Genomic DNA, 26758 nt, shown 5'->3' on the forward strand with positions numbered 1-26758 from the left:
CCAGGGGCCGCGATAGGCTATGGGTCGTGATTGGCGTCACCGGATTCCAATGGGCGCGGGCGGGAGGGTGGTATATGCGCGAGGCCGGGCGAGAAGCTCAACTCGGCCGGCAGAGGGAGGTGCCGGGCGGCGGGCGACATGTTCCAGGAGCTGGAGAGCGAAGGCGGCCGGGGCGACTCCAGGTGCGCCGGGCGAGCGGGCGGGTGGGCTCATGGACGCGGCAGTACGGCGAGCGGGCTCGGGGCTCCGGTCGTCGGGACTCTGGGTGCCCGGCTGTGGGCCTGTCGGGTGGACGCGGCGAGGCGGGACCCCTGTGAGGGCCCGGAGGCGCCCGCAGGCCGGCGCCGAGTACCCCTGGCGGAGCGCCCTCACCTGGAGCTTCCCGGGGCGGCCTCCTCAGGCCGGCCGCGTGAGCGACCCTTGCGGGAAGCGGAGCTGAGTGTCTCCATGACTTCCCACACTTGTTTTATGGACGGGACGTGCAGGGCCGGTGCTCACCGAGGGCCCCACGTCCACGGCTTTTTGTTTTATTTAATAATTTATTGTGTTTTCGGTGAGGGTTTACACAGCAGTTTAGGTTTCCGTTCAACAATTTCTGCACAAATTGTTCGGTGACAGTGAGTGAACATTTTCGTTATTTCCTTTCTGGTTGTTTCGTTTCCATTAATCTAGTTTCCCTGCCCCCTTACCTTCTCATCTTTGTTTTAGTCTGTGGCTAGTTAGATCTCCTACCGGTGTTTTTTTTAAAAAAGCGCGGTACTCCCGGGTAATAGTCTTTGTTTTGTGAGCCAATCTGTTATTTAGCTACGAGGTGATCTCAGGGGTGAGTTTCAGTTCTTGTTTTGAGCAGTAGCTCAGGGCGATAGTCTGGGGAGTCCTCCAGTCTCAACCGGTCCAGTAAGTCTGTTTTTTGTTTTGTTTTAATAATTTGAGGATCCATTCCATATTTTTTCTCCCATTCTGTCAGGATCCATCTGTTGTGGTCCAGGACACGGCTTTTGACCTTTCCCTTAAGTGTGCACACTTGGGATTCATTTTCTGAGTATTCAGCCAACATGAACCCCAAAGCTCATTCACCAAGAGCGCACTTTTCCTGCAGAGGCTATATCTGGATTTGGCCTGTGGGATGGGCAGGGGTGATGGTGGTGCCAGGAGGCTTGCGAACAATGCGAGTGTGTGTGATAGGCGGTTGCCCAGGGATGGCGGGGATCAGCACTCAGATCTTCAGTCCCAGGGTTCAGCGCATGTTTGTACTAACCCTTAGTGCAGGCAAGTCCACTGAACATTGTAAAGTGCTGAATGGTGTTGTGGACCTTGTCTTGGGATGAAGATAGCAACACAGGTGTTCTAGGAGACGCTGTCTTCCTCTAGCTATCCCCAGGACCCGGGGGTGGCAAGGAGGAAACAGACCCAATTGTGAGTGATAGGAGGTGAGACTGGAACAGATCTCCTGACTCAGGTTTCACATCCAGGAACACACAGCACACCTTTTTTTTTTTTTTTTTTTAACTTTCGAAGAGCTTCCAGAAAGTTACTGCCTTGAAAAGCCTATGGAGCACAGTTCTGCTCTGCACACGAGGTTGCCATGAGTGAGGTAGCCATAAACCATGGTAACTGGTTTATGTTTTTGGTTGTTACTAAAGTTGTGTAGTCCCTGGGTGGCACAAAAGGTTAAATGCTCTACTACTAACTGAAAGGTTGTCAATTGGAATCCATCCAGAGGTGCCTTGGAAGAACGCTAAGGTGATCTGCTTTTGAAAGGTCACAGCCTTGAAAACCCTCTGGAGTAGCTCTACTCTGCACACATGGGGTCACCATGAGTCGGGATCAACTCAACAGCAGCTGGTTTGGATTTTTTTGCTTTGGGCTCAGGGGGTATCAGAAATCACACAAGTTAGAGTTGAGACGACAAGGAGCCCTTTCATGTGACTTGAGGAGCCAGCTTGCATTTTAAAGTTTTGGGTCTTCAGCTGCATTTTTCTTTACTGTAAGTAAGCCCTGTCTGTGGCACAGCCTCACCAGGAGAGTAGAGGGCATGTGTGTGTGGTGACTGTTAAGACAAATACTAAGTAGAAGAATTGCTTCGGCTTGCTAAAAATTTTTACCTTCAAACTTGAAAGAGTTGGGTCAATATTCAGTAATACGCCTAACCAAATAATTAATCATTAATCCACTGAACAATGACTATTAGTCAACCACATCTAGGCCTATACATTTATGGGGCCAGAAGCTTATCCCAGAGAGGTCAGAGTGATCAAGCAGAGTTTCTAGGGGGCCTCAGTCTGCAGGGAGGGAGCCTTCTGACGCTGGGATGCCACACCAGCTGGGCAAGGGGCCACTTCCACGAAGTCAGGTCCCTTCTGGTTTACTGTATGCCTGGTACTGGGTGCTCAGTGAATGCTGGTGGAGTTAATGGATACATACAACGAGTGACATCGACATGCTGACTTTGAGAGCAATGGAAGTTAGCTGTCAAGCTGCCTCTCTAAAGTAATAGATCACATATCTTTGAGGAATTAGTTTTTGGAGAGGTTATTTTGAAAGGCAGAAAAATTTTCCTTTTAGGATGCTAAAGAGGGAAGAGTCTCTTCTTAATTGGATGTCTAAATGTAATTGGAGTTTTCTGTTTAGGATCAGTTAGAAGCATGTGTTTTGGCGGCCACCTTTGAGGAATAGAGTAGCTAGATGTTTAAGATTCATTCTTTATTTTGCCCTGAAGTGAATTGACTGATGGTTGTGAGGTTACCCAGCCAGGTTTTCCTCACTTCTAACCCTACACATCTTCACATTTTTGTTGAGCCATCTTTTGTTCTCTGGTTGAGGGACTATCTTGTGTTTAAGGGATTTTGAGCTGTGAAGGCATGATGCTTTAGCCATCATTAACTCAAGACTTTTAAACCGTAGAATTTATATTCGTAAACAATTTAATCCAGGTTTGTTTCTCATACTTAACCTCTCCGAGCCTTACTGCTCCCGAAAAGCTTTTCCAAAACAGGGACAAGCTGTTGGAGAGAGAGGGAGTGTGCCTGGGCACTCTCAGGTAAGAGTCACTCTTTTTTTCTAGGCCTCTGCTGGTGGTCTAGTCAGCTTCAGCTCTGTGTGTGGCTTTTTTGTTACATACCCCTTAATTTCTCTTGTGTACTTTTGACTATCTCTATCAGAATATGCTGAAGTGCAACTCCCAAAAAAAAAAATAGTTAGAAGCGTTCCCACTTTGTGCATTCTTCCTGCAAAATGTCTGAGCTCAATAGTGTTCCCACCTACTCCCCATTATCACTGTAGCAGTGATGCCTCAGTGATAGTGAGCCTTGTGAACCTGAAGGGTGGTCTGAGCCATCCTGTGGGTTCTGTTTTTATTAAAATGCCTGTTTGGCTCTCAGTCCCATTCATTCAAGACCTTGGTTGAGAGCCTGTGCCACCGCCTGGTGCCCAGAGGCTGACCTGATGACTTTTGTGCTAGAGATGGCTGCTGTACCTCCTAGGAAGTTTGATCACTGTGCACTATAGTCACTCTCTGCCAAAACCAGGGCTTTGAATTTGTTCAATTCGAACCCTTGCTGAGAATTTGTATTTTTAACAAGCTTTCAGGCTATGCTAATGCTTCTGATTAGGGACCATTTCTGAGAACAAATAGTACAGCCCAAAACCTATTGCCATCCAGTCGATTCTGACTCATAGTGACCATATAGGACAGACTAGAACTGCCCCCATAGAGTTTCCAAGGAGCTCCTGGTGGATTCAAACTGCCGATCTTTTGATTAGCAGTTGAACTCTTAACCACTACATCACCAGGGCTTCCACTAGAAGAGCAGATGTTCTCAGATTTTATTATACGTAAGAATCACCTGGGGATCTTGTTAAATTGTAGATTCTGATTCAGTATATCTGGGATGGTTATCTTAGTTATCCACTGCTGCCATACCAGAAATACCACAAGTGGGTAGCTTTCCCAAACAGAAATTTATTCTCTTACAGTTTATCCACCCACCCACTGCCATGGAGTCTGTTCCAACTCATAGTGACCCCATAGGCTTTCCAAGGCTGTAAATCTCTACGGAAGCAGACTGCCACATCTTTCTCCCACAGAGCCGCTTGTGGTTTCAAACCGCCAACCTCTCAGTTAGCGGTCAATCACTTTAACCACTGCACCACCAGGAGTCCTTCTCTCACAGTTTAGAAGACTGGAAGTCCGATTTCAGAGCGCCAGCTCTGGAGGAAGGATTTTTCTCTTCCGGCTCTGGGGGAAGGTCCTTGTTTCCTTTAAAAATCTGTGGACTCGGTGTCCCCTGAAGTTCTACGTATGTCTTGGCATCAGTCTTCCTCTGGGTCTAGGAGGTTCTCAGCACAGGGACCCTAGGTCCAAAGGATGGCTCTGCTCCCCAATCTTCTTTCTTCGTGGTACTGAGGTCCCCCCTCTCTGCTCTCTTCTCTCTTCTTTTACCTCTTGTAAGATAAACGGTGTGACTTGAGTAAGGGTGGTGCCTTGGCTCTAGTAAGGCAGTGACTCAAGATCCCACCCTAATCCTCTCTCATTAGCATAACAGACAGCTCACTCCCCAGTAGGAACATAACCACAGGCATAAACACGAAGCCCGTTGAGCCGATTCTGACTCATAGCAACCCTATAGGACTGAGTAGAACTGCCCCATAGGGTTTCCAAGGAGTGGCTGGTGGATCCAAACTGCCGACCTTTTGGTTAACAGCCAAGCCTGTTCCACCAGGGCTTCAAGAACAGGCATAAATAAAAAAAAATTTGGGGGGGGGGTGGGGGGCGCTAGGATTTACAACATATCACAAAATGTAGGATAATTAGATCACAAAATGGAGGACAATCTCTCAATACTGGAAATCGTGGCCTAGCCAAGTTGACACATATTTTTGAGGGATACAATCTCATCCATGACCGGAGGAAATGCAAGTTCTCAACAGAAGTTCAAACCAGAGTGAGCTGGTTTAAATCCCTCTCTAAAACAGACTTTCCTCTGGCACCATTTTCCTTTTCCTCTTTTTCAAAGTAAAATAAAATTCAGAGAAGTACACAGAGTAGTGAACACTTAATATTTTTACCATCTCAAATTAACACTTAGTCATAAGCATTAGTCTCTTCCCTCCTGCACCCGAAGGTGTCCTTTCCACATGGAGAGCACAGACTCACCATGGGCTCACCTCTGAGACATCTGGAGTCCCAGGGACAATGAGAGCCTGTCGTGTCACTCCCCACGGGACTTGCCCCTGTTCAGTTCTATCCATAGGGTTGGGCACAGGCTCGCCGGGGGTGGGGGCTCAGCCAGAGTTTCAGGTGAACTGAACAAGAGTGTGAGAAGAGAGGGCGGAGCCAAGATGGCAGGATAGACAGACACTCCCTTCGAGCCCTCTTTACAACAAAGACGCGAAAAAAACAAGTGAAATGAGTATATTTGTGACAAGCTGGGAGCCCTGAGCATCAAAGGCAAGCTTAGACAACGAACTGAGGGGCAGAGGAAGGAAGAGACCATTCAGAAGCAGAGAGGAGTTGCCGGACCTGAATGCGGGGAGACCTCAAGCACCATTCCTGGAGCGCCTGCGGCGGCAGCGGGCTGATCCTAGCATTCGGCCTCAGTTTCCTCAGGGAGAAGCAGCCAGCCACACAGCCCATTCACACCTCCGGAACCTGAGCAGAAGGGCGCTCTTGGCAAAACCTAAGTACTTGCGTATATTTTACTGCGCCCCACCCCTAAGCCAGCTTCAGCGGCTGAGTCCCTGGGCCTGAAATAGACCCTGGTAAGCACCTGGAGCTGTCCTCCCGGCCTTGGGGAAGGAAAAAATTTCCAACTGGGGGGAAAAGGTAATTTGCTAGCTCCATTAACTGGGGGAACTCAGAACAGAAGCGGCTCCTGTCCAGGCATAAACCATGCAGGGACACTGAGCACCTTTACCTTCTGCAGGGACCAGTGTGGGCCTATTTCGGGAGAACAGGCCCTTGTTGGCAAACTCCGACCATTTCAGCAGTGCAGTGGAGAGGTGGGTGTTTGACATTTGACGTTGCTTTGCCTATTAAACAAGGTCCTCACCTACCCACAACAGGGACCTAAGGACTGGTGGCTCCACTTGGGTCGCCCAGCCACCCGCAACAGGGGCCCAGGGATAACTGGTACCTCCCAGTCCTTACAACAAAATCTTTGGGTGCCCATGGTCCCTCTGCAGAGCCCACCCACCAGCATGCTCTAGGGAACAGAGACGCGTTTTCCTCAGAGACACTTGGGGGTCGGTTCTCAGCCCCCTGCCTTGTTCAGAGCGTGACCCCCTGCTGTAATCAGATATGGGTATATATGCCAATCACCACTGCCCCTCTAAGACTGTAGGGCAGAGCCTCTACCACACACTTGATGATCAGCTACCTGGAAACCTGAGCTGAATTCATACAAGAAAACTGAATGGACTCCTAGACTGATATAGCTGATAACAGCTCTAGCCAGTTGGGGACAGGACACCAGAGCTCCAAAGGTGAAAATAATCAAGCTGACTCACGCAAGCAACCCATAGGGGTATACCAAAACAAAACAAAGCAAGCAGCTACGACACAGTAAGCAAGCATAAACTAATACAATAACTTATAGATGGCTCGGAGACAACAGTCGATATCAAGTCACATAAAGAAACAGATCATGATCACCTCAACAGACTCTCAAAACAAAGAATCCAGGGATCTTCTAGATGAAAGTGCATTCCTGGAATTACCAGATGCAGAATACAAAAGTTTAATATACAGAACCCTTCAAGACATCAGGAAATAAATGAGGCAATATGCAGAACAAGCCAAGGAACACACAGATAAAGCAACTGAAGAACTCAGAAAGATTGTTCAGGCACATAATGAAAAGTTTAATAAGCTGGAAGAATCCATAGACAGCAATCAGAAATTCAGAAGATTAACAATAAAATTACAGAATTAGATAACTCAATAGAAAGTCAGAGGAGCAGAATTGAGCAAGTAGAAGCTAGAATTTCTGAACTCAAAGATAAATCACTTGGCACTAATATATTTGAAGAAAAATCAGATAAAAGAATTCTAAAAAATGAGGAAACCTTAAGAATCATGTGGGACTCTATCAAGAGAAATAACCTACGAGTGGTTGGAGTCCCAGAACAGGGAGGGATAACAGAAAATACAGAGAAAATTGTTGAGGATTTGTTGGCAGAAAACTTCCCTGATATTGTGAAAGATGAGAAGATATCTATGCAAGATGCTCATCAAACTTCACATAAGGTAGATCTTAAAATAAAGTCACCAAGACATTATAATCAAGCTTGCCAAAACCAAAGATAAGAGCAGCGAGGGATAAAAGATAAGTCACCTACAAGGGAGAGCCAGTAAGAATAAGCTCGGACCACTCGGCAGAAACCATGCAGGCAAGAAGGCAATGGGATGACATATTTAAAAAATAGAAGGAAAAAAATTGCCTCTCAAGAATCATATATCCATCAAAACTGTCTCTTAAATATGAAGGTGAAATTAAGACATTCCCAGATAAACACAAGTTGAGGGAATTTGTAAAAACCAAACCAAAATTACAAGAAATACTAAAGGGAGTTCTTTGGTTAGAAAATCAATAATATCAGGTATCGACTCAAGACTGGAACACTGGGCAGAGCAACCAGAAGTCAACCCAGACAGGGAAATCCAAAACAAGGCAAGATTAAAAAAAAAAAAGCTCAACACAGGGTAATGGCGATGTTATTATATAAAAGAAGACAACATTAAAATAATAAAGAGGGATTAAGAAATGTAATCATACACCTTCCATATGGAGAGGAAGATACGGTGATACAAAGAAATAAAAGTTAGTTATAAATTTAGAAAAATAGGGGTAAATAATGAGGTAACCACAAAGGAGACAAACTATCCTACTCATCAAAATAAAACACAAGGGAAAAATACAGACTCAGCAGAAACAAAATCAACAACAACAAATATAAGGAAAGGACAATATATAAAGAAAACCTACTCAGCACATAAAATCAAGTGGGAAAAAGAAGCTGTCAACACACAAAACAAGACATCAAAATGATAGCACTCAGCTCATACCTATCCATAATTACCCTGAATGTAAATGGACTAAATGCACCAATAAAGAGACAGAGAGTGGCAGAATGGATAAAAAAACAAGATCTGTCTATATGCTGCCTACAAGAGACGCACTTTAGACTTAGAGACACAAACAAACTAAAATTCAAAGGATGGAAAAAATATATCAAGCAAACAACAATCAAAAAAAGAGCAGGAGTGGCAATATTAATTTCTGACAAAATGGACTCCAAAGTTAAATCCATCAGAAAGGATAAGGAAAGACACTATATAATGATTAAAGGGACAATACACCAAGAAGATATAACCATATTAAATATTTATGCACCCAGTGACAGGGCTGCAAGATACATAAAACAAACTATCAGCATTGAAAAGTGAGATAGACAGCTCCACAATAATAGTAGGAGACTTCAACACACCACTTTCGGTGCAGGACAGGACATCCAGAAAGAAGCTCAATAAAGACACGGAAGATCTAAATGCCACATCAACCAACTTGACCTCGTAGACATATACAGAACACTCCACCCAACAGCAACCAACTATGCTTTCTTTTTTAGTACACATGGAACATTCTCTAGAATAGACAACATATTAGGTCATAAAGCAAGCCTTAGCAGGATCCAAAACATTGAAATATTACAAAGCATCTTCTCTGACCATAAGGTCATAAACGTGGAAATCAATAACAGGAAAAGAAATCGAACACTTGGAAACTGAACAATACTCTGCTCAAAAAAGGCTGGATTATAGAAGACATTAAGGATGGAATAAAGAAATTCATAGAATCCAATGAGAATGAAAACACTTCCTATCAGAACCTTTGGGACACAGCAAAAGCGGTGCTCAGAGGCCAATTTATATCAATAAATGCACACATCCAAAAAGAAGAAAGGGCCAAAATCAAAGAACTATCCCTACAACTTGAACAAATACAAAGAGAGCAACAAAAGAAACCCCCAGGCACCAGAAGAAAACAAATAATAAAAATTAGAGCTGAATCAAATGAGATAGAAAACAGAAAAACACTTAAAAGAATTAACAAGACCAAAAGCTGTTTTTTTGAAAAACTCAATAAAACTGATAAACCATTGGCCAAACTGACAAGAAAAACAGGAGAGGAAAAATAACCCGAATAAGAAATGAGATGGGTGATATTTACAACAGACCCAACTGAAATTAAAAGAATCATATCAGATTACTATGAAAAACTATACTCAAACAAATTTGAAAACCTAGAAATGGATGAATTCCTAGAAACACAGTACCTAACTAAACTAACACAGAGGTATAACAACTAAATAGACCCATAACAAAAAAAGAGATTGAAAAGGTAATCTAAAAACTCCCAACAAAAAAGGCCCTGGTCCTAACGGCTTCACCTCAGAGTTTTACCAAACTTTCAAAGAGTTAACACCACTACTACTAAAGGTATGTCGGAGCATAGAAAAGAGTGGAATACTACCAAATTCATTCTATGAAGCCACCATATCCCTGATACCAAAACCAGGTAAAGAAACCACAGGAAAAGAAAATTATAGACCTATATCCCTCATGAATGTAGATGCAAAAATCCTCAACAAAATTCTAGCCAATAGAATTCAACAACTTATCAAAAAAAAATTCACCATGACCAAGTGGAATTCATACCAGGTATGCAGGGATGGTTCAACATTAGAAAAACAATTAATGTAATTCACCACATAAATAAAACAAAAGACAAGAATCACATGATTTTATCAGTTGGTGCAGAAAAGGCAGTTTGACAAAGTTCAACACCCTTTGGTGATAAAAACTCTCAGGAAAATAGGAATAGAAGGAAAATTTCTCAACATAATAAAGGGCATTTATACAAAGCCAATAGCCAACATCACCCTAAATGGAGAGAGCCGGAAAACATTCCCATTGAGATCGGGAACCACACAAGGATGCCCTTTATCACCCCTCTTATTTAACATTGTGATGGAAGTCCTAGCCCGAGCAATTAGGCTAGATAAAGAAATAAAGGGCATCCAGATCGGCAAGGAAGAAGTCAAAGTATCTCTATTTGCAGATGACATGATCTTATACGCAGAAAACCCTAAGGAATCCTCCAGAAAACTACTGAAACTAATAAAAGAGTTCAGCAGAGTATCCAGATACATGATAAACATACAAAAATCAGTTGGATTCCTCTCTACCAATAAAAAGAACATCGAAGAGGAAATCACCAAATCAATGCCATTTACAGTAGCCCCCAGGAAGATAAAATACTTAGGAATAAATCTTACCAGAGATGTAAAAGACTTATACAAAGAAAACTACAGTACACTTCTGCAAGAAACCAAAAGAGACTTACCTAAGTGGAAGAACATACCTTGCTCGTGGATAGGAAGACTTAACATTATAAAAATGTCTGTTCTAGCAAAAGTGATCTATACATTTAATGCAATTCTGATCCAAATCCCAACGACATTCTTTAATGAGATGGAGAAACAAATCACTAATTTCATATAGAAAGGGAAGAGGCCTCAGATAAATAAGGCATTACTGAAAAAGAAGAACAAAGTGGGAGGCCTTACTTTACCTGATTTTAGAGCCTATTATACCGCCACAGTACTCAAAGCAGCCTGGTACTGGTACAACAACAGATACATGGACCAGTGGAACAGAACTGAGAATCCAGACATAAATCGATCCACATATGAGCAGCTGATATTTGACAAAGGCCCCAAAAGAGTTAAATGGGGAAAAGACAATCTTTTTAACAAATGGTGCTGGCATACCTGGATATCCATCTGCAAAAAAATGAAACAAGACCCATACCTCACTCCATGCACAAAAACTAACTCAAAATGGATCAAAGACCCAAATATAAAATCTAAAATGACAAAGATCATGGAAGAAAACATAGGGACAACGTTAGGAACCCTAATACATGGCATAAACAGTATAGAAAATATTATAAAGAACATAGAAGAAAAACTAGGTAACTGGGAGCTCCTAAAAATCAAACACTTATGCTCATCCAAAGACTTTACCAAAAGAGTAAAAAGACTACCTACAGACTGGGAGAAAGTTTTTAGCTATGACATTTCTGATCAGCGCCTGGTAAAAACTCAACTGCAAAAAGACAACCCAATTAAAAAATGGGCAAAAGATATGAATAGACACTTCACTAAAGAATACATTCAGGTAGCTAACAGATATATGAGGAAATGTTCACGATCATTAGCAATTAGAGAAATGCAGATCAAAACTACAATGAGATTCCATCTCACTTCAACAGGCTGGCGTTAATCCAAAAAACAAAATTATCAATGTTGGAGAGGCTGTGGAGAGATTGGAACACTCCTACACTGCTTGTGGGAACGTCAAATGGTACAACCACTTTGGAAATCGATTTGGCGCTTCCTTAAAAAGCTAGAAATAGAACTACCATACGATCCAGCAATCCCACTCCTTGGAATATATCCTAGAGAAATAAGAGCCTTTACACGAACAGATATATGCATACCCATGTTTATTGCAGCACTGTTTATAATAGCAAAAACATGGAAGCAACCAAGGTGCCCACCAATGGATGAATGGATAAAGAAATTATGGTATATTCACACAGTGGAATACTACGGATCGATAAAGAACAGTGAGGAATCTGAAACATTTCATAACATGGAGGAACCTGGAAGGCATTATGCTGAGTGAAATTAGTCAGTTGCAAAAGTACAAATATCGTATAAGATCACTATTATAAGAACTTGAGAAATAGTTTAAACTGAGAAGAAAACATTCTTTTGTGGTTACAAGAGAGGGGAGGGAGGCAGGGTGGAAGAGGGGTATTCACTAATTAGATAGTAGATGAGAACTACTTGAGGTGAAGGGAAAGACAGCACACAGTACAGGGGAGATCAGCACAATTGGACTAAACCAAAAGCAAAGAAGTTTCCTGAATAAACTGAATGCTTTGAAGGCCAGCGTAGCAGGGGTAGGGGTCTGGGGACCATGGTTTCAGGGGACATCTAAGTCAATAATAAAATGTATTAAGAAAACATTCTGCATCCCACTTTGAAGAGTGGCATCTGGGGTCTTAAACGCTAGCAAGCAGCCATCTAAGATGCATCAATTGGTCTCAACCCACCTGGATCAAAGGAGAATGAAGAACACCAAGGACACAAGGTGATTACAAGCCCAAGAGACAGAAAGGGCCACATGAACCAGAAACTACATCATCTTGAGACCAGAAGAACTAGATGGTGTCTGGCTACAACCGATGACTGTCCTGACAGGGAACACAACAGAGAACCCCTGAGGGAGCAGGAGAACAGTGGAATGCAGACCCCAAATTCTCATAAAAAGACCAGACTTAATAGTCTGACTGAGACCGGAAGGACCCTGGTGGTCCTGGCCCCCACACCTTCTGTTGGCCCAGGACAGGAACCTTTCCCGAAGCCAACTCTTCAGTCATGGATTGGACTGGACAGTGGGTTGGAGAGGGATGCTAGTGGAGAGGGAGCTTCTTGGATCAGGTGGACACTTGAGACTATGTTGGCATCTCCTGCCTGGAGGGGAGATGAGAGGGTGGAGGGGGTTAGAAGCTGGCAAAAAGGACAGGAAAAGAGAGAGTGGAGGGAGAGAGAAGGCTGTCTCATTAGGGGGAGAGTAATTGGGAGTATGTAGTAAGGTGTTTTTGTGTGAGAGACTGACTTGATTTGTAAACTTTCACTTAAAGCACAATAAAAATTATTTAAAAAGAAAAAAGCTTGAGGACAGGTAGAAGGAGACGTCACGGGCTTCCAAGAACATGATGAGCATGAGGGTCAGGGAACCATCTTGGAGAACTTTGAACCAATACAAGTCTCCCTGAATCTGACCTGACAGTCAGTGTGGGGCATTAAAGGTTTGGAGGAAGAGCGATATTTCAAATAAGTCAGTAAAAATAGTAACTCATGCTGCATAGAATTTGATATTAAACTCAGTTTAGTTCTAAGGATTGCAAATCTCCACTCCCTGCCCCCAACCCACCCTTTTTTTTAAGATGTGGCTGTGGAGACCCAGGCATGTTAAACCTGCTGCAACTAGCCCAGACAAATATGGAGAACATCATTATGCCCAGGCTACATGGTTTACAAGTGATGTGGGCATCACTGTGCCCACCCGTTAAGGTGCCTGACCTGAGAACACCGGTTAACCAAAAGACAAACCCGTTGCTGTCAAGCCGATTCCGACTCGTAGCCACCCTATAGGACAGAGTAAAACTGCCCCATACGGTTTCCAAGGAGCGCCTGGTGGATTCGAACTGCCGACCTTTTGGTTAGCAGCCATAGTTCTTAACTACTATGCTACCAGGGTTTCCAGAACACCGCTTAGCCCTTTCTAATTTAAGCCTAGTTACTAGCCTTTTTTTTTTTCCTTTCCCTCAAATGAAAATCTTTTTTTTTTTTCCTTCCATCAAATCCTTTTTCAGGAAGTGCTGACCGCGGAGTGGGCAGGCTCGGCGTATCTACCTTTCCCATCCTACGAGCAGACAGGTCTGGGCACCGCATCACAGGTCCCAGGCCTGCCTTTTGCCACACTTGGCGGCGACAGTGCTGAGTGCCGGCTCTGGTGGCCTTTGTCCGGTTGTGGCTGGCGCATCACCTGTCGTCTATAAAACACATTGCATTCAAGAGTGTGGTATTTCATAGTACCATAAATGGCCAGGTCCCTGTCAAAGACACTTTCGAGGAAACAAAAACTATTTTTAATATCCCAGTCTTTGTGGAGCTCTAATTTTCAAGTATCACTAGCTGCGTGAGATTACAGATTATCTTGTTGTCTAGGACTAGTAAAGCAGCACCGGCCATTCACTGGTTAAAACTGAGTTTCACCCCCAGACCTTCTGTTTGTCCAGGATGGGAACCATTCCCAAAGCCAACTCCTCAGACAGGAATTGGACTGGACAATGGGTTGGAGAGGGATGCTGGTGAGGAGTGAGCTTCTTGGATCGGGTGGACACTTGATACAATAAAAAAAAAAAAAAAAAAACAAGTTTCAGTAGGGCCCACTCTTATCTAAAATGCATTTTAAAAATCTTTCCAGATGTTCTGAAAAGCTGCTGCATATGAATTCAGTGTGTTACCACCCTGCTGGAGTAGACAGATGCGCCAGGTAGGCAGGGCGGAGCTTTGTGGCAGTTCCTTAGTTCTTCACACATTGACTCCGTGACTCATCACTTTAAAAGTGGCTCTGTCTTCTACTTCTGGAAATGTCTACTTCGAAACTCCCAAGCAGTGTGTGACAACTTCCCAGAGAGAGAGCCTTCAGGTGGCTGTTGCTGTTTATCACAGAGCAATGGTAATACCACTATTCTTCATAGGTGTCTGAGTAAAGTTGGTGTGTGGAATGCCAGTGTACTGTAGAGATGACATGTTCCATTTGCGTCGATCTAACATAACCAGTGTGGCTAGTGTCTTTTTTGATTTCTTGTTGGTTATACCAGATTTCAGTGCCAGAGACGATTACCCTATATTCCAGGACTCACATGGACTCGTGTTGGTGGTGCATCCCCCACTCTAGGCCAGTGCTGTCCAATAGAAATGTGAATCCTGCTATGGAATGTTACATTTTCTAGTAGCCATTGCTTAAAAAAGGCAAAAGAATCAGGTGAAATTAATTTTAATATATTTTATTCAACCCATTGTATGCAAAGTATTATTTCCAAATGTGGTCAGCATTAATGAATTGATTAAAGACATATTTTGCATTCTTTTATTTGTGCCGAGTCTTCCAAATCTGGTGTGTATTTTATACTTACAGCACATCTCCATCCGGACTGGCCACGTATCAAATGCCCTACTGCCACTGTGGCCAGCGGCCTCCACGCTGGAGAGCACAGATCTAGCCCCAGGGGTGGGCAGCGGCTGCCCCCTCTGTTTATTTTCTAGAGACCTTTAAGAGGCATTAGGGGCCGCACTTTGGACCTGTACCGCTGGGGTTTGGACCCTGGCTCTGCTACCTCCTGTGTGGCCTCAGGCACACCCCTGACCTCTGTATCTTAGTTTTAGTTTCATCAACTGTAAAATGGGAATCATAATACCTTCCTCCTAGGGTTGCAGTGAGGAGTAAGCAAATGTAATACATGTGCGAAGCCGTTGCAACCATATTAAGCACTGAACAAATGTAAGTGACAATATTAAACACTACTGTTAATAGAAACCAGTATTAAACTCTACTCAATGTGGCTAAATTGACCTGTTTTAGGGAAACTCTAATTTTACTTATGTGAGATCACAGGAATAATTTTACAATATGTGAATTTCTACAAATTTTTAATATAACCAACACATACAGGGACCTCGAAGGCTAAAGGAAACTTGCTACGTGGCAGCCTGTCAGCTGCTTATGCCAGCATCAGGTAACAGGTGTGTCCATAGACATCAGGAAAGTGTCATCCAGTATTGTGGTGGCCCTGCACAACCACCGTATCCAGGTGCCCTCAGTAACTCGTGTTTCCTCTCTGTGTATAGGGCCATGAAACCTCCAGGAGGAGACTCGAGCAACCTTTTTGGAAGCCCAGAAGAAGCTGTTCCTACCAGCAGACCCAATAGGATGGCATCTAATATCTTTGGACCAACTGAAGAACCTCAGAACATACCGAAGAGGACAAACCCCCCAGGTAGGGTAGGGACCTTTGTAAATCCTTATCCTTGGGCCTCAGGCTCTTCTCTCTGATGCTGCTCTTTGCAGAAAAATTTCTCTTTCCTTGTATTTATCCTTTAAAAAATTTTTGGTATAGGTTAACGCTTGTTATCAGAGTTCTTCTAGAATAGAAGAAAGGTTCTATGCTGGTTTTTATTTTCTCTTTGAAGGTGGATCACGCATTCTTGAGTTTTGCATTCTCCTGCAGACTTGTTCCATCCTTAAAAATGAGAGGCTGGCACAGGAGTCATTGTGTCATAGGGATGATAATGATCCAGCAGACCCAGAGCTTTAACTACTCCCTGCCCTGCCCCAACTCTGAGTACGAATAGTCCTTGACCCAACCTGGAGGAACAAAAGCAGCAGGTTCAAGAGCTAGTTCCTGTTTGGTTTGGTTTTTTGGGGGGTGTTATTTCCTAATGCAGTTACAGTGGAGAAGCAGGTGCTGCTTACTAAGTGCCGCACCTTGAAATCCAGAATGACAGTCTCTCTGTGGCCCAGTTCATGAGTATGGGGCCAGCACTGGCCAGCCCTACATATCCTTTGTACTAGCAGCAGAACGACATGTTGCGTGGAAGATAGAGGCGAATATGAAGCCCTGCTAGGGGTCCCGGCTCAGCAGGAGCTGGTCTGGAGCTATCCCTGTGGTGTGTTGGGTTGCCTGGAGAGTTGGGCAACCTGGAGGTGGCGCTTCTTGGCTTACAAAGCCCCGTCAACTACCGGCTCCTCAGCCCGGCCCCTGATGGGTGGAGTCAGGAAGCCTCTGCTGTGCATGGTCAGAGATGTGCTAAAGGCCATTGGGGTCCCTGTGCTGAGTTGCCACTGCTCACAGCCCTGTTATTCATGGCAGTGTTTCCTAGCCCATGGGTGCCCTTTCAAAAGTCTGTGAAGAATGGCCAAGGGAAGGCTGGAAAAAAAAAGGAAGCTGCTTATTGGGTCCCCCGAGAACTGGTCTTGCCTCATTTCTGTACTCGGTTATGCAGGTAAAGGGCTCCATTGAGAAAGGAGTGGGAGGCAGAGCATGGACGTGACATGGGAGTCATTGGGACATCCCAAGGACGGTCCTAGATGGGCCGTTTAGTCCTTATTGCAGTCTCTTGGTGTGTTTTGCCAGTTGCCTGGTTTAGACCTTCTGTGAACCGCTTTCCCTGTTCTCCTAATAATGATGATTGGTATCTCGGTTGTTTACTGTTTGCTCAGTGCTTTGTGTGCACTTCTTCCTGGTCCATGCACAGCTGTATGAGGCAGGTACTGTTACCTTTCACAGAGAAGGAAGTAGAGGCCCCACAGCTGGTTAGTGCTGTTATCTTCCAGCTCTGTCTTTTGGGGTAAATTTCTCGAAATGGAATTGATGAATCAGACTATGTGAGCTTAAAATATTGATAGAATCTTCAAGTTCTTCAAAGAGGCTGTCCACTTCTCACCTATAATATATGTGCATGCTTGTCAATACTGTGTTTTTTGTCTTTTGGTTTTTTAAAAAATAGGTGTCTTCTTGTTGTTTTCCAGCTATGAAAGAATTTAGGCATCTTTTCCCACTTCAAAAAAGGAGTCCTGGTGCACAGTGGTTAAAGCACTAGGCTGCTAACCGAAAGGTCATGGTTCAAACCCACCAACTGCTCCATGGGATAATGTTGTGGCAGCCTGCTTCTGTAAAGATTACAGCCTTGGAAGCCCTGTGGGGTAGTTCTGCTCTGTCCTCCAGGGTCACTGTGAGTCAGAATCAACTTGATGGCAACGGGTTTGGTTTTTTCTGCTTTGAGGTTGAATTCATCCTTCAATTAGTAAAATGTTCTGTAATAGAAATAAGCCAGACACAAAGTAATATACAGGCAGTATGATTCCTTCTCTATGAAGTTCAAAAGCAGAACTATATTGTTTAGGGGTGCACCTATTCCGTAAGTGTTCTCTCACCCCAAAACAAAGAAGCCCAGCCTGAGCCTCTGCTCCTATGCCCTGTTATAATTCTCACCCATTGTAGCCATACTCTGGGTCACCTGATTGACTGACACCCCAGAAGGCCAGTCTGCTTTAACTCTGCTCTAAATGAAGGCTAGCCCAGAGTGTAAAACAAAAACCCCAGCCAGCAGCCCCTCCCGTGGGAAGCTCACACGGCTCCACGGCCACCTGGTTATCTGGAGCGGGTGTCCTGGGAGAGCAGCGGGGCTCTTACTACGGCCAGAACTGCTTGAAATTTAACTCTTTGAAAACGGAAAATACAGAATATCAAAATGCTATAAAAAAAGAACATGTTAAGCAGTCATACTCTCACCCCTCCCTATGATCCCATCTCCTGTACACACGCACACACCAGCCCCCATAGGTCACCACTTTTGTGGGGCAGGGCATGGTGTGATGGCTTATTTTCTTTATTCAGACACAAGCAAGTAAGAATAGCCTCTTCTTCTCGCATTAGAACTTTGCATATTGTTTTGTACTTTCTCTTTTCACTCAGCAGTATGTCCAGGAATGCTATCCTCAGCAGTTTATAGGAGCTGTCTTAATGTTTACTGTGCAGCTGTGTCCCATGTGCTGCTCTAGGCATTTTGACAAAGAGCTCCCATGTAGCTCCCTGACCCTCACAGCCGTGTGAAGTGGCCCTTTTACTATCCTCATTCTACAGATGAAGAATCTGGGGACAGAAAGGCTGAGTCACTGTAAAATCACAGAGCTGGTTATTGGAATCCTCTGGTAGATAAGTTCTCTGGTGTACCAGGCCGGGATTTCTGACAGCCTCACCTCCATGTGGAGCTTTGTGCAGTGGAGGTGCTTGCAGTTTGCCGAGTGAAGACAGAATCAGCTGATATTGTGTGTAGCCATCCCTTTGCTCAGCTAGGATTTGCTTTTCACATCCAGGCCTCAGTCATCAGCTTTAATGAGTTGCCTCCCAGACACACACTTCATTATGGCTTATCAGATCACTTATTGCTGGCAGCAGAGATGTTAAATGCCTGTAATTTGCTGACGTTTCTAGTTGTCACTGGAAGTTCCAGCCAGAATGAGGTAGGAAGGATGACTAATAAATGTTATTTTCCAGACTACAGGGTAGCCTTGAATAGGGCATGGTCTTAAATTTACAGCTTTGTCTATGTGACCTAAAAATTCAGCAGGTCTTTATTTTTAATCTACTAAAGAACTTTGCATGAGTTTGATGAGGAAAGCAGAACAAGTCCGGGGTTACTGGACATTCTGGGGGAACATGTGTGCTTTGTTCCATCTCACCTGTATAGGCTAGCCCAGCTCCACTCCGCTCTGGAAGGGAAAACATCAGTGGTCCCCCTGGTGTGGGGGTCAGGCTTGACATGGTCTCTGGCTCCTCGGCTCCTGACTGTCCAGCTTGAGGGCCGGAGCGCAGGCCTGGTACTGGAGTGTTCCTGGGAGCGGCCCCTGATGGTACACAGGAGTGGGTCAGGTGGGCAGTCTGTTTGCTCAACATTCTGTGATTGTTTTCCAGGCGGGAAAGGAAGTGGCATCTTTGACGAGTTGACACCTGTGCACACCCGGCAGCGTCAGAACCCGCCTGGTGGGAAGACCAGTGACATTTTCGGGTCCCCGCTTGCTTCCACTTCACCCTTGGCACACCCGAACAAGCCCAAGGTATGGTCTACGTTCAGATAGCAGATGCGAAAGGAGAACACAAGGCAAGCCTGGTGTTTTTTAACCAGGCAGGTGTGACATCTCGTCAGGAACAAACAAGATGGGGGCATTGATTTTCTCAGGTGCTGTCATTAGTCATGGAGCCTCAGATCTCCTGTGAGTCACCTGAGACAGATCCTAGCCTTGGTGGGATGGCAGCTGGGGTCTGGTCTCCTAGCACATGGGTGGTAGTGAATGCCCCCAGGGCAGGTCACTGCTCTTCACTGCCCCTCCCTGGGGAGCAGCAAGAACATTTGTAAAACTGAGCTCACAGCAGAGGGTCTGTCCCTCAGGATGTTGTTGCTATTCATGTTTCATTTCAGAAAGGAACAATGGTAGCCCTGGGTGTGTTCTTTCCCTGACATGAGGCCCAGGTCCTGGGACACGTGTGGGGCTTGGCTGACATGTGGCCCGTGCCTTTGCACCAGGAAGGGCACTGGAGCTTACGGCTAGCCTCTTCCTCTCACAGGGTGGTAAGTGCCTCACTTGGAAGTGACTGGGAAGCAAGAGAATTCTGGAGCGCTGTGACCTCGGCCATGGCCCGTAGAGGTGTTGGTCAGGTTTCCATGTGCCCCCTGGGAGCAGGCTTGGTTATCTCCAGTTAACACTTTGAGTTGATCCCAGGTGGCTTTTCTTCACCTCCTATTGTTTCTAACCAGCCTAGGCCTCTGCCCATGTTGTCCTTTCCCTAGAAGCAGGGACAAGGCAGAGCTGGCAGGACTCAAGCAGAAGAGAGGGTCCCAAAGGGCAGATGAGAGAAGGGGGGATGGGAGACGGGCATGTGGCTGGAGAGGTGGAGCCGCCACTTCGCTGGGCTGGAATAGAAACTCGATTAGGGTCATGCTGGCTTCCCTAAGCAGTAGAACCTTCACCTCCTGCTCGAATGGTTCTCTGTTGGTTTGAGGGGTGGCAGAGCCTCTCAGGTTTACTATGGCCAGGACTCACCAGTGATAAAACCCGTTCCCATCAAGTTAATTCCAACTCATAGTGACTCTATAGGACAGAGTAGAACTGCCCCACAGGATTTCCAAGGAAAGCCTGGTAGATTTGAACTGCCGACCTTTAGGTTAGCAGAGACATAGCTCTTAACCACTACGCCACCAGGGTATACAACTTATTATTGACAGTTCTCTTAGCCTACTCATTAGCTTTTCCATCCTATATGGTCAAAGATACAAGTTTCCTAGACCAGCATGTTTTTGTCCATTTCTGGAGTTCCTTGTCCCTGGAAATCTTTGCACTTCTGTTGGTTCACATCCCAGAAATTGGCATACATCAGAACTGAAATGGAAACATACAAAGAATTGAGTGAAAAGGAGAGTGGTGGATGGGAGAGCATCGACAAAGCAGCCTGCCTGGATTGCTTGGTGGCAGCGTCTCTGCTTCCAGTTCAAAGCCGCACAGGGAGCAGGCGTGGGCCTCTGGATGGTCACTAGACTGCGATATGCGATCCATTTTGAAGAGAGGTATGTCTTGTTGGGAAGCACCTTTGGGGCACTGGCTATAAGCTGAATCTTCGCTGGACGGGAAATGTCCTGAAGTCAACACGTCTCCACTATGGAGAGGACAGGATCAGCCAAGCACAAGGGGAGATGCTTCCTGCTGTAGTGTACACACTCCAAGCGTGGCACAGCATGGAGGGCAGACCATTAGCACGACTGGGACAGGCTGAGGGGGAACATACTAGAACTTTGCAGACATGAAACATAAAGGTCTTTGCCTTGGTAGCATTGGGCACTTCCAGCCCCACTGGGGAAGTGACCAGGTCGAGAGCAGGACTGAGCCTGGAGCATCCTCTGACACGAGAGAGCAGGGAGGCTGCCAGAGACCATGGGGCTGCATCAGAAGGATCAGGGAGCAACAAGAGGAGGCCGAGTCAGAAGGATCAGGGACTCAATAAGTACGATAACTGCCGTGATTACAGTCCATCATGTGTCTATCAAATACTTAAAATTCATGTGTTCATAATGATACAGGAAAAAAAAAACCAGATTTGTCACTTTTGGGAAATGCCAGGGGACCAACTCGTTATTGTGGAAAATGGTAAAGAAAAGGCAAAATCAAGCACTAACCGGCATTTCCTACAGTAACTGTACTCAGAGTTAAAGTCAAGGGTGTTTCCTTTCCTAAAAGCAGTCCAGCCAACAAGTGGAGAAAGATCAGTGGGCTTTGAATGTCCCCACTTTGAAAACGTGTGATGAAATAATGGATCTAGGCAGTGATCTCAGTGGCGGATGACATCACAAAGGGGAGTGTTATAGGTTGAATTGTGTTCCCCCAGAAAATGTGTGTCAAATTGGCTAGTCCATGGTTCTCAGCATTGTGTGATTGTCTGCCATTTTGTCATCCGATATAATTTTCCTATGTGTTATGAATCCTTCCTTTATGATGTTAATGAGGTGGGATTAGCAGCAGTTAATAAGGCAGGACTCAATCTACAAGATTAGGTTGTATCTTAAGTCAGTCTCTTCTGAGATATAAAAGAAAGAAGTGAGCAGAGAGACAGGGTGACCTCATACCACCAAGGAAGCAGCATCGGGAACAGAGTGTGTCCTTTGGACCCAGGGTTCCTGCACTAAGAAGCTTCTAGTCCAGGGGAAGATTGAGGATAAGGACCTTTCTCCAGAGCCGACAGAGAAAGCCTTCCCCTGGACCTGACGCCCTGAATTAGGACATGTAGCCTACTAAACTATGAAAGAATAAACTTCTGTTTGTTGAAGCCATCCACCTGTATTTCTGTTACAGCAAAACTAGATAACTAAGATGGAGGGACAGCCAAAAACTGGGGACCTCATGATGGGAGTGCAAACCACCTTTGGAGCCTTGTCAGAAGATCAAGCCTGGTTCGGATCAAGCCTCATACGAACTGACACCACAGCCCAGATAACGCAAAATACAGGGAATTATTTGACAAAAAACAGAATCCTATAAATTAAAGAGGCTTAGAAGACACGTCAAGCAAATGCAATGCACAGACCTTGTTTGGACCTTGGTAGAAACAAACTGACTATGAGACAGAGAGCTAGATCATTTGGGAAATTGGAATGCTGACTAGGTATTTGCTAGTTAAATAACTGCTAATGTTTGCAGTTTTGAGAATGTTATGGTTATGTTTTTGTTTTTAAACATTATTAAGAGCCACATCGTGAAATATTTATAGGTAAAATTTCAAGGATTTGATTCAAAGTAGTCCCTTGGTGGTAGGAGACTGGCTTGGGGGAAGAGTGTGGATGAGACAGGAGGGCACTGCGTTGATTACCTTGTAGCTGAACGACAGGTTACTTGGGAACTCCCGGTACTATTCTCTCTACTCTGTTGATGGTTAAGAGTATCCATAATAAAAATGCTTTTAGAAATTAAAAATAAAACCACTCACTTAAGTCGGGGTGGAAGGCCCCTGAGTCCCACACTGACCCAATTGTTTGCTCATTGCAGGACCATGTTTTGTTACGTGAAGGAGAAGATCCAAAACCAGACCTTCCAGGTGAGGCTGTTTCTGCCCCTTGTCCTGTGGGCCGCGCCCCACCCTCCCCACCCCAGGAATTGCAGGTGTGCCCCTGGGGATGAGAGCACACAGTCTTCTGCCTCATGCAGGCCAGTGACCAGAACTGCCATGTTATTGCTGCCAGGACTGAGTGTTTGCATACAGCCAGGGAAACTGGCTCGGTTAATTCCAGTAAACACTTTGAGTCTATCCTAGATGGCTTTTCTTCACCTCCTGTCGTTGCTCACCAGCCTTGGCCTCTGCCCACATTGTCCTTTTCCCTAGAAGCTGGCCTTTGGTAGTGGAGGGGGGACAAAGGAGAGCTGGCAGGGCTTGGGCAGAAGAGAGGGGCCCAAAGGGAGGGTGAGAGGAGAGATGAAAAAGAAAGGGATGGAAGACAAGCATGTGGCCAGGGAGATGGAGGCATCTTGTTGCAGAGCTGGAAGTCCGAGCCTGAGCCCCTGACTGTGGCACTCTTGCTGTTACCCTAAAATAGATGGCCAGGCCACATGGGAGTCCACACGTTATTCCCTAAAAACGTCCAGTCACAGTATAAGAGAACCTGGCCTTCGCCTCTTCAGACCCTCCAGTTCAGACATGCTCCATGTACTGCTCAGGCTCACTCTGAGGAAGTCTCTTTGTTGTAGTTGGGGTGGGAGAAGGGGGCATGGAGTTTGACAAGCAGTACAAGGATGTAGTTAACTTATGTAGGAATAAATCAGGGAATATTTGTAGTACCAAGCCCCAGTTGTCAGCCTAGGACACGTTGCATCTGGCACTTACAGCTAATTGTCTTGTCACGTGTTGAAGCTCGACTTTGTTTTCTTCTCTTCACCCTGTAACTGGGTGAATTATTTGCAACCTGTTCCGTGACACAGACTTTTTGCTCATGCAGCTTTACATCAGGGTCACAGGCAGCCTCTGACAGGTAGTGTGCTGATTTGTTCCACAGCCATGGCGAGCACCCTCTCAAGAGAGGGGCCGAGTGAGAAGGGCGGCACGAGAGGCACGGACCCCGCCATGGAGCCAGAGCCCACAACCAAGGTGGACAGCCACGAGCCCCGGTTGGGGCCAAGGCCACGCTCCCACAACAAAGTCCTGAATCCCCCTGGAGGCAAGTCCAGCATCTCCTTCTACTAAGAGAGTCCGGGACTTCCAGTAGCCACACGGAAACTCAAGAGAGACGATATACTGTACTGTAGTTCCCTTTAGCCCAGAAGAGCGGGGGTGGGAGAGGGTTTGTCACATGTTTGAAGCTGGCTGTGCAGGGGCTCCACTGCCCAGGAGATGTGCATCTGTAATTCCAGATATGGGAGGAGTTCCAGGGTGGGGAGGGTGCGGGCAGCTCTGAGACCTGAGTCAACAGGATCCTCCATGTCCTTGGAGCCTCAGCGTGTGGGCTTAGTGGGCACCTGGGAGTGACTAAAACAGAAGCAGAGTTTACAGCAGTGGAAAGAAGACCAAAAACTGCCCATTCGTTACAGCGAGAACAAGACCAAGACCTAAGCAGAAACACCAACACGGATGGGGGGGTTCTTTGCATAAATCGCCCCCCCTTTAGATCTTGACGCCAGTCACCCTTCGCGGAAACAGTTCTGTTCCAGAGCGTACCGCTGCTGCACCCAAGAGTCCCCTTCACTTTCACCCCAGCCTCTGGTTCTGCGTTCTTCTCTTGAAACGTCTGGATTACATCTCCTTGGCAGCTTTCAACCAAAACCAGAAGGGTGCGTTTGAAGTATTTTCTGCAAGTGTTCTGCTAGCGAGGTTCCCCTTTCCTCTTGTTCTCAGTCTTAGACTTTATAAGAGATATCTTACCCTGATCCTTGAAGGTGCCCTGTTTCTGCCATCTCAAACTCGGCCCCATCTTATGTAGGAATCTCTGCCTTTCCTTCATGAAGGAGTGGTTTTGGTCTTCACATGCCGGTTTTGCTTGCAAATCGCTCCATTTTTCTCTCGCCAGCCTTAAGTCTGGGCCTTTGCTCTTCACTGTTGATGTGGACAGTTTCCGCCATGATCTACAGTTCTTTCTAGATAGGAAGCCCCAACCTCTGAAGGCCTTTTCAGTCTGTTCACGTATGTCTGGGTATTGGGCTTGTTTACGTTGTTCATATATCTTAACCTTAGGTGTGTAATCGGTTAGTAGGAAAAAGATGTTTGAGAACCAAGGGTTCTTGGGTTTGAATTCTTTAATAATGCCTAAAGAGCTATTTTTAAACACCAGCTTCCCATCAGTGACTATTGATTCTGATCTGTTCCTGACACCTTTCCAGAAAAAAGTCAGTTACTCAGGTACACTGAAGAAGAAGGCAAGTTGCAGAACTCTGGGTGGTATTTACAAACAACCTTCTGGAAGAGACTGGGATCCAGTAATTCAGCAACAAAGTTGCAACTGGCCAAGTCTGTGGTATCTGCCTGCAAAGATAATGGGCTGGCAAGAATTGTATCGCCTTAAACTTCAGGCAGCCCTGTCTCCCAGGTGGCCTATGATTGAATCCCTACCTCCTTCATGTTGGACCATCTTAAGGGGAGAAGGCTCCTGTGGGGGTTGCCATTGGTGTGAGCACCCACAAGGCCAATGTGAAGAGCTAGAAACACGACTCTCTGTTAAAGCTAGTAAAGCACCCACTGTACTTGGTGCCCTCCCCAGGCCAGCTACCCAGGTGCCTGCAGGAGATCCCCACCAAGCCCCTTCCTGTCCAGCAGGCAGAGGAGCCACACATGGCACTGCCAACCAAAGATTGTTCTTCGCCTTTGGAGCCAGGACACACTTGTTCGCATAAAATTGGTCACCTGTCTCCAGCCTTCACATCATTTCAGAGTTGTTAAAAGAAGTTATTTGGAATCCAGAGCAGTTTTTTCCCTGTTAAAAAGCAATGTCATAAATGATGGTTAGCTTTTAAGCCCAAGTGCTTTGACTTTTTTAACTTATAATGTGAATGAAATATTCTAATGATAGAAAACTACCATTTATAGCAGTGTTTTTTGTTTTTTTTTTTTTATGAAAAAAAAAAAAGATTTGTAAATTCCAAATGGGATGGCCAAGAAGCCTAATGTCATAGCTTGGCACTCGTGACTCTCCTCCTCATCTCTGCTGCCAGCCCACTGGAGGAAAGCTCTTCTGGTCTTTTGCCACTGTCAAGGAGTTCTGTGGCAGCAATGAGGGAAACCAGGATAGGAAGGGAGGCTTTGGGGAATGAGGAAAACATGAGCTCTAGCAAGAGCCCCTGGACTGCAGTTTCAGGTAACAGCTTCCCGCCTGCCTTTTCTCCCCATCTTCCCAGTCTTCCCTCATGAGGCAGTGGGAGTGGGTGTGGAGTACCTGGGTGGTCTGTCCCCAGGGAGACAGAACCCCCCTGGGGGTCATTTGTGCCTAGATGATGTTCTGTGCATTGGGAACTTGCCTGTATTGGATTCAGAAACTGTTGTGTTCTCAACCTCTAAGCTGCACTGAGAAATTACTAGTCTGTGTTTTTCTTAAGCCTTAAGATATTAAGTGGATTAGGTGCCAGCATTTTTCTAGAGCTGTATCAAAACACACACCTGTACTCACATTTCCATGTAATTTTGATAGGAACATTTTGTTAACTTTTACAAGGCAGATTGGATATAACAGGTGAATTAAACTTAGCAATCATATACTCAAAGTCTTTGCCTGGTTTGTGTTTATGTGTGCACCTTTCTCAGTGGACTGTTCTCCAAAAGCCTTAGCTCCGCTCCTTCCCTCCCTGCTTTTCTTTGGAGAAGGGGTTTGCCCCCCTCTTTTCTGTTCTGCATTTGTCCTGAGAAAAATGCCCAAATTAATCTTCTCAGAGGAATTGCAGATTTAAGGCTTTTCCATTTGAAAACCAAAGACTTGGTTTTGAACAGAACACTGGGAACATACCAGTGTTGTTTTCAACTCGTGTCAGCTAAAG

General features: G+C 45.4%; 1 protein-coding gene across 1 annotated transcript; it reads left to right on the forward strand.

Moving 5' to 3' along the window:
- The first annotated feature begins 90 nt into the window (after window positions 1–90).
- JPT2 (Jupiter microtubule associated homolog 2) lies at window positions 91–26482 on the forward strand. The gene is made up of 5 exons (XM_010597427.2): window positions 91–182; window positions 15553–15701; window positions 19179–19321; window positions 22796–22844; window positions 23797–26482. The coding sequence occupies exons 1-5, from the start codon at window positions 139–141 to the stop codon at window positions 23982–23984; spliced, it is 573 nt and encodes a 190-aa protein (XP_010595729.1). The 5' UTR covers window positions 91–138; the 3' UTR covers window positions 23985–26482.
- Window positions 26483–26758: the final 276 nt, after the last annotated feature.

This window comes from Loxodonta africana, chromosome 12, assembly GCF_030014295.1.
Source record: "Loxodonta africana isolate mLoxAfr1 chromosome 12, mLoxAfr1.hap2, whole genome shotgun sequence".
In the NCBI taxonomy this organism is placed as follows: Eukaryota; Metazoa; Chordata; class Mammalia; order Proboscidea; family Elephantidae; genus Loxodonta; species Loxodonta africana.

Coding starts and splice junctions, on each gene's coding strand:
- JPT2 (XM_010597427.2), top strand. CDS start 139: ATGTTCCAGGAGCTGGAGAGCGAAGGCGGCCGGGGCGACTCCAG. Junction 15,702..19,178: donor GAAGAGGACAAACCCCCCAG/GTAGGGTAGGGA, acceptor ATTGTTTTCCAG/GCGGGAAAGGAAGTGGCATC. Junction 19,322..22,795: donor CACACCCGAACAAGCCCAAG/GTATGGTCTACG, acceptor TGCTCATTGCAG/GACCATGTTTTGTTACGTGA.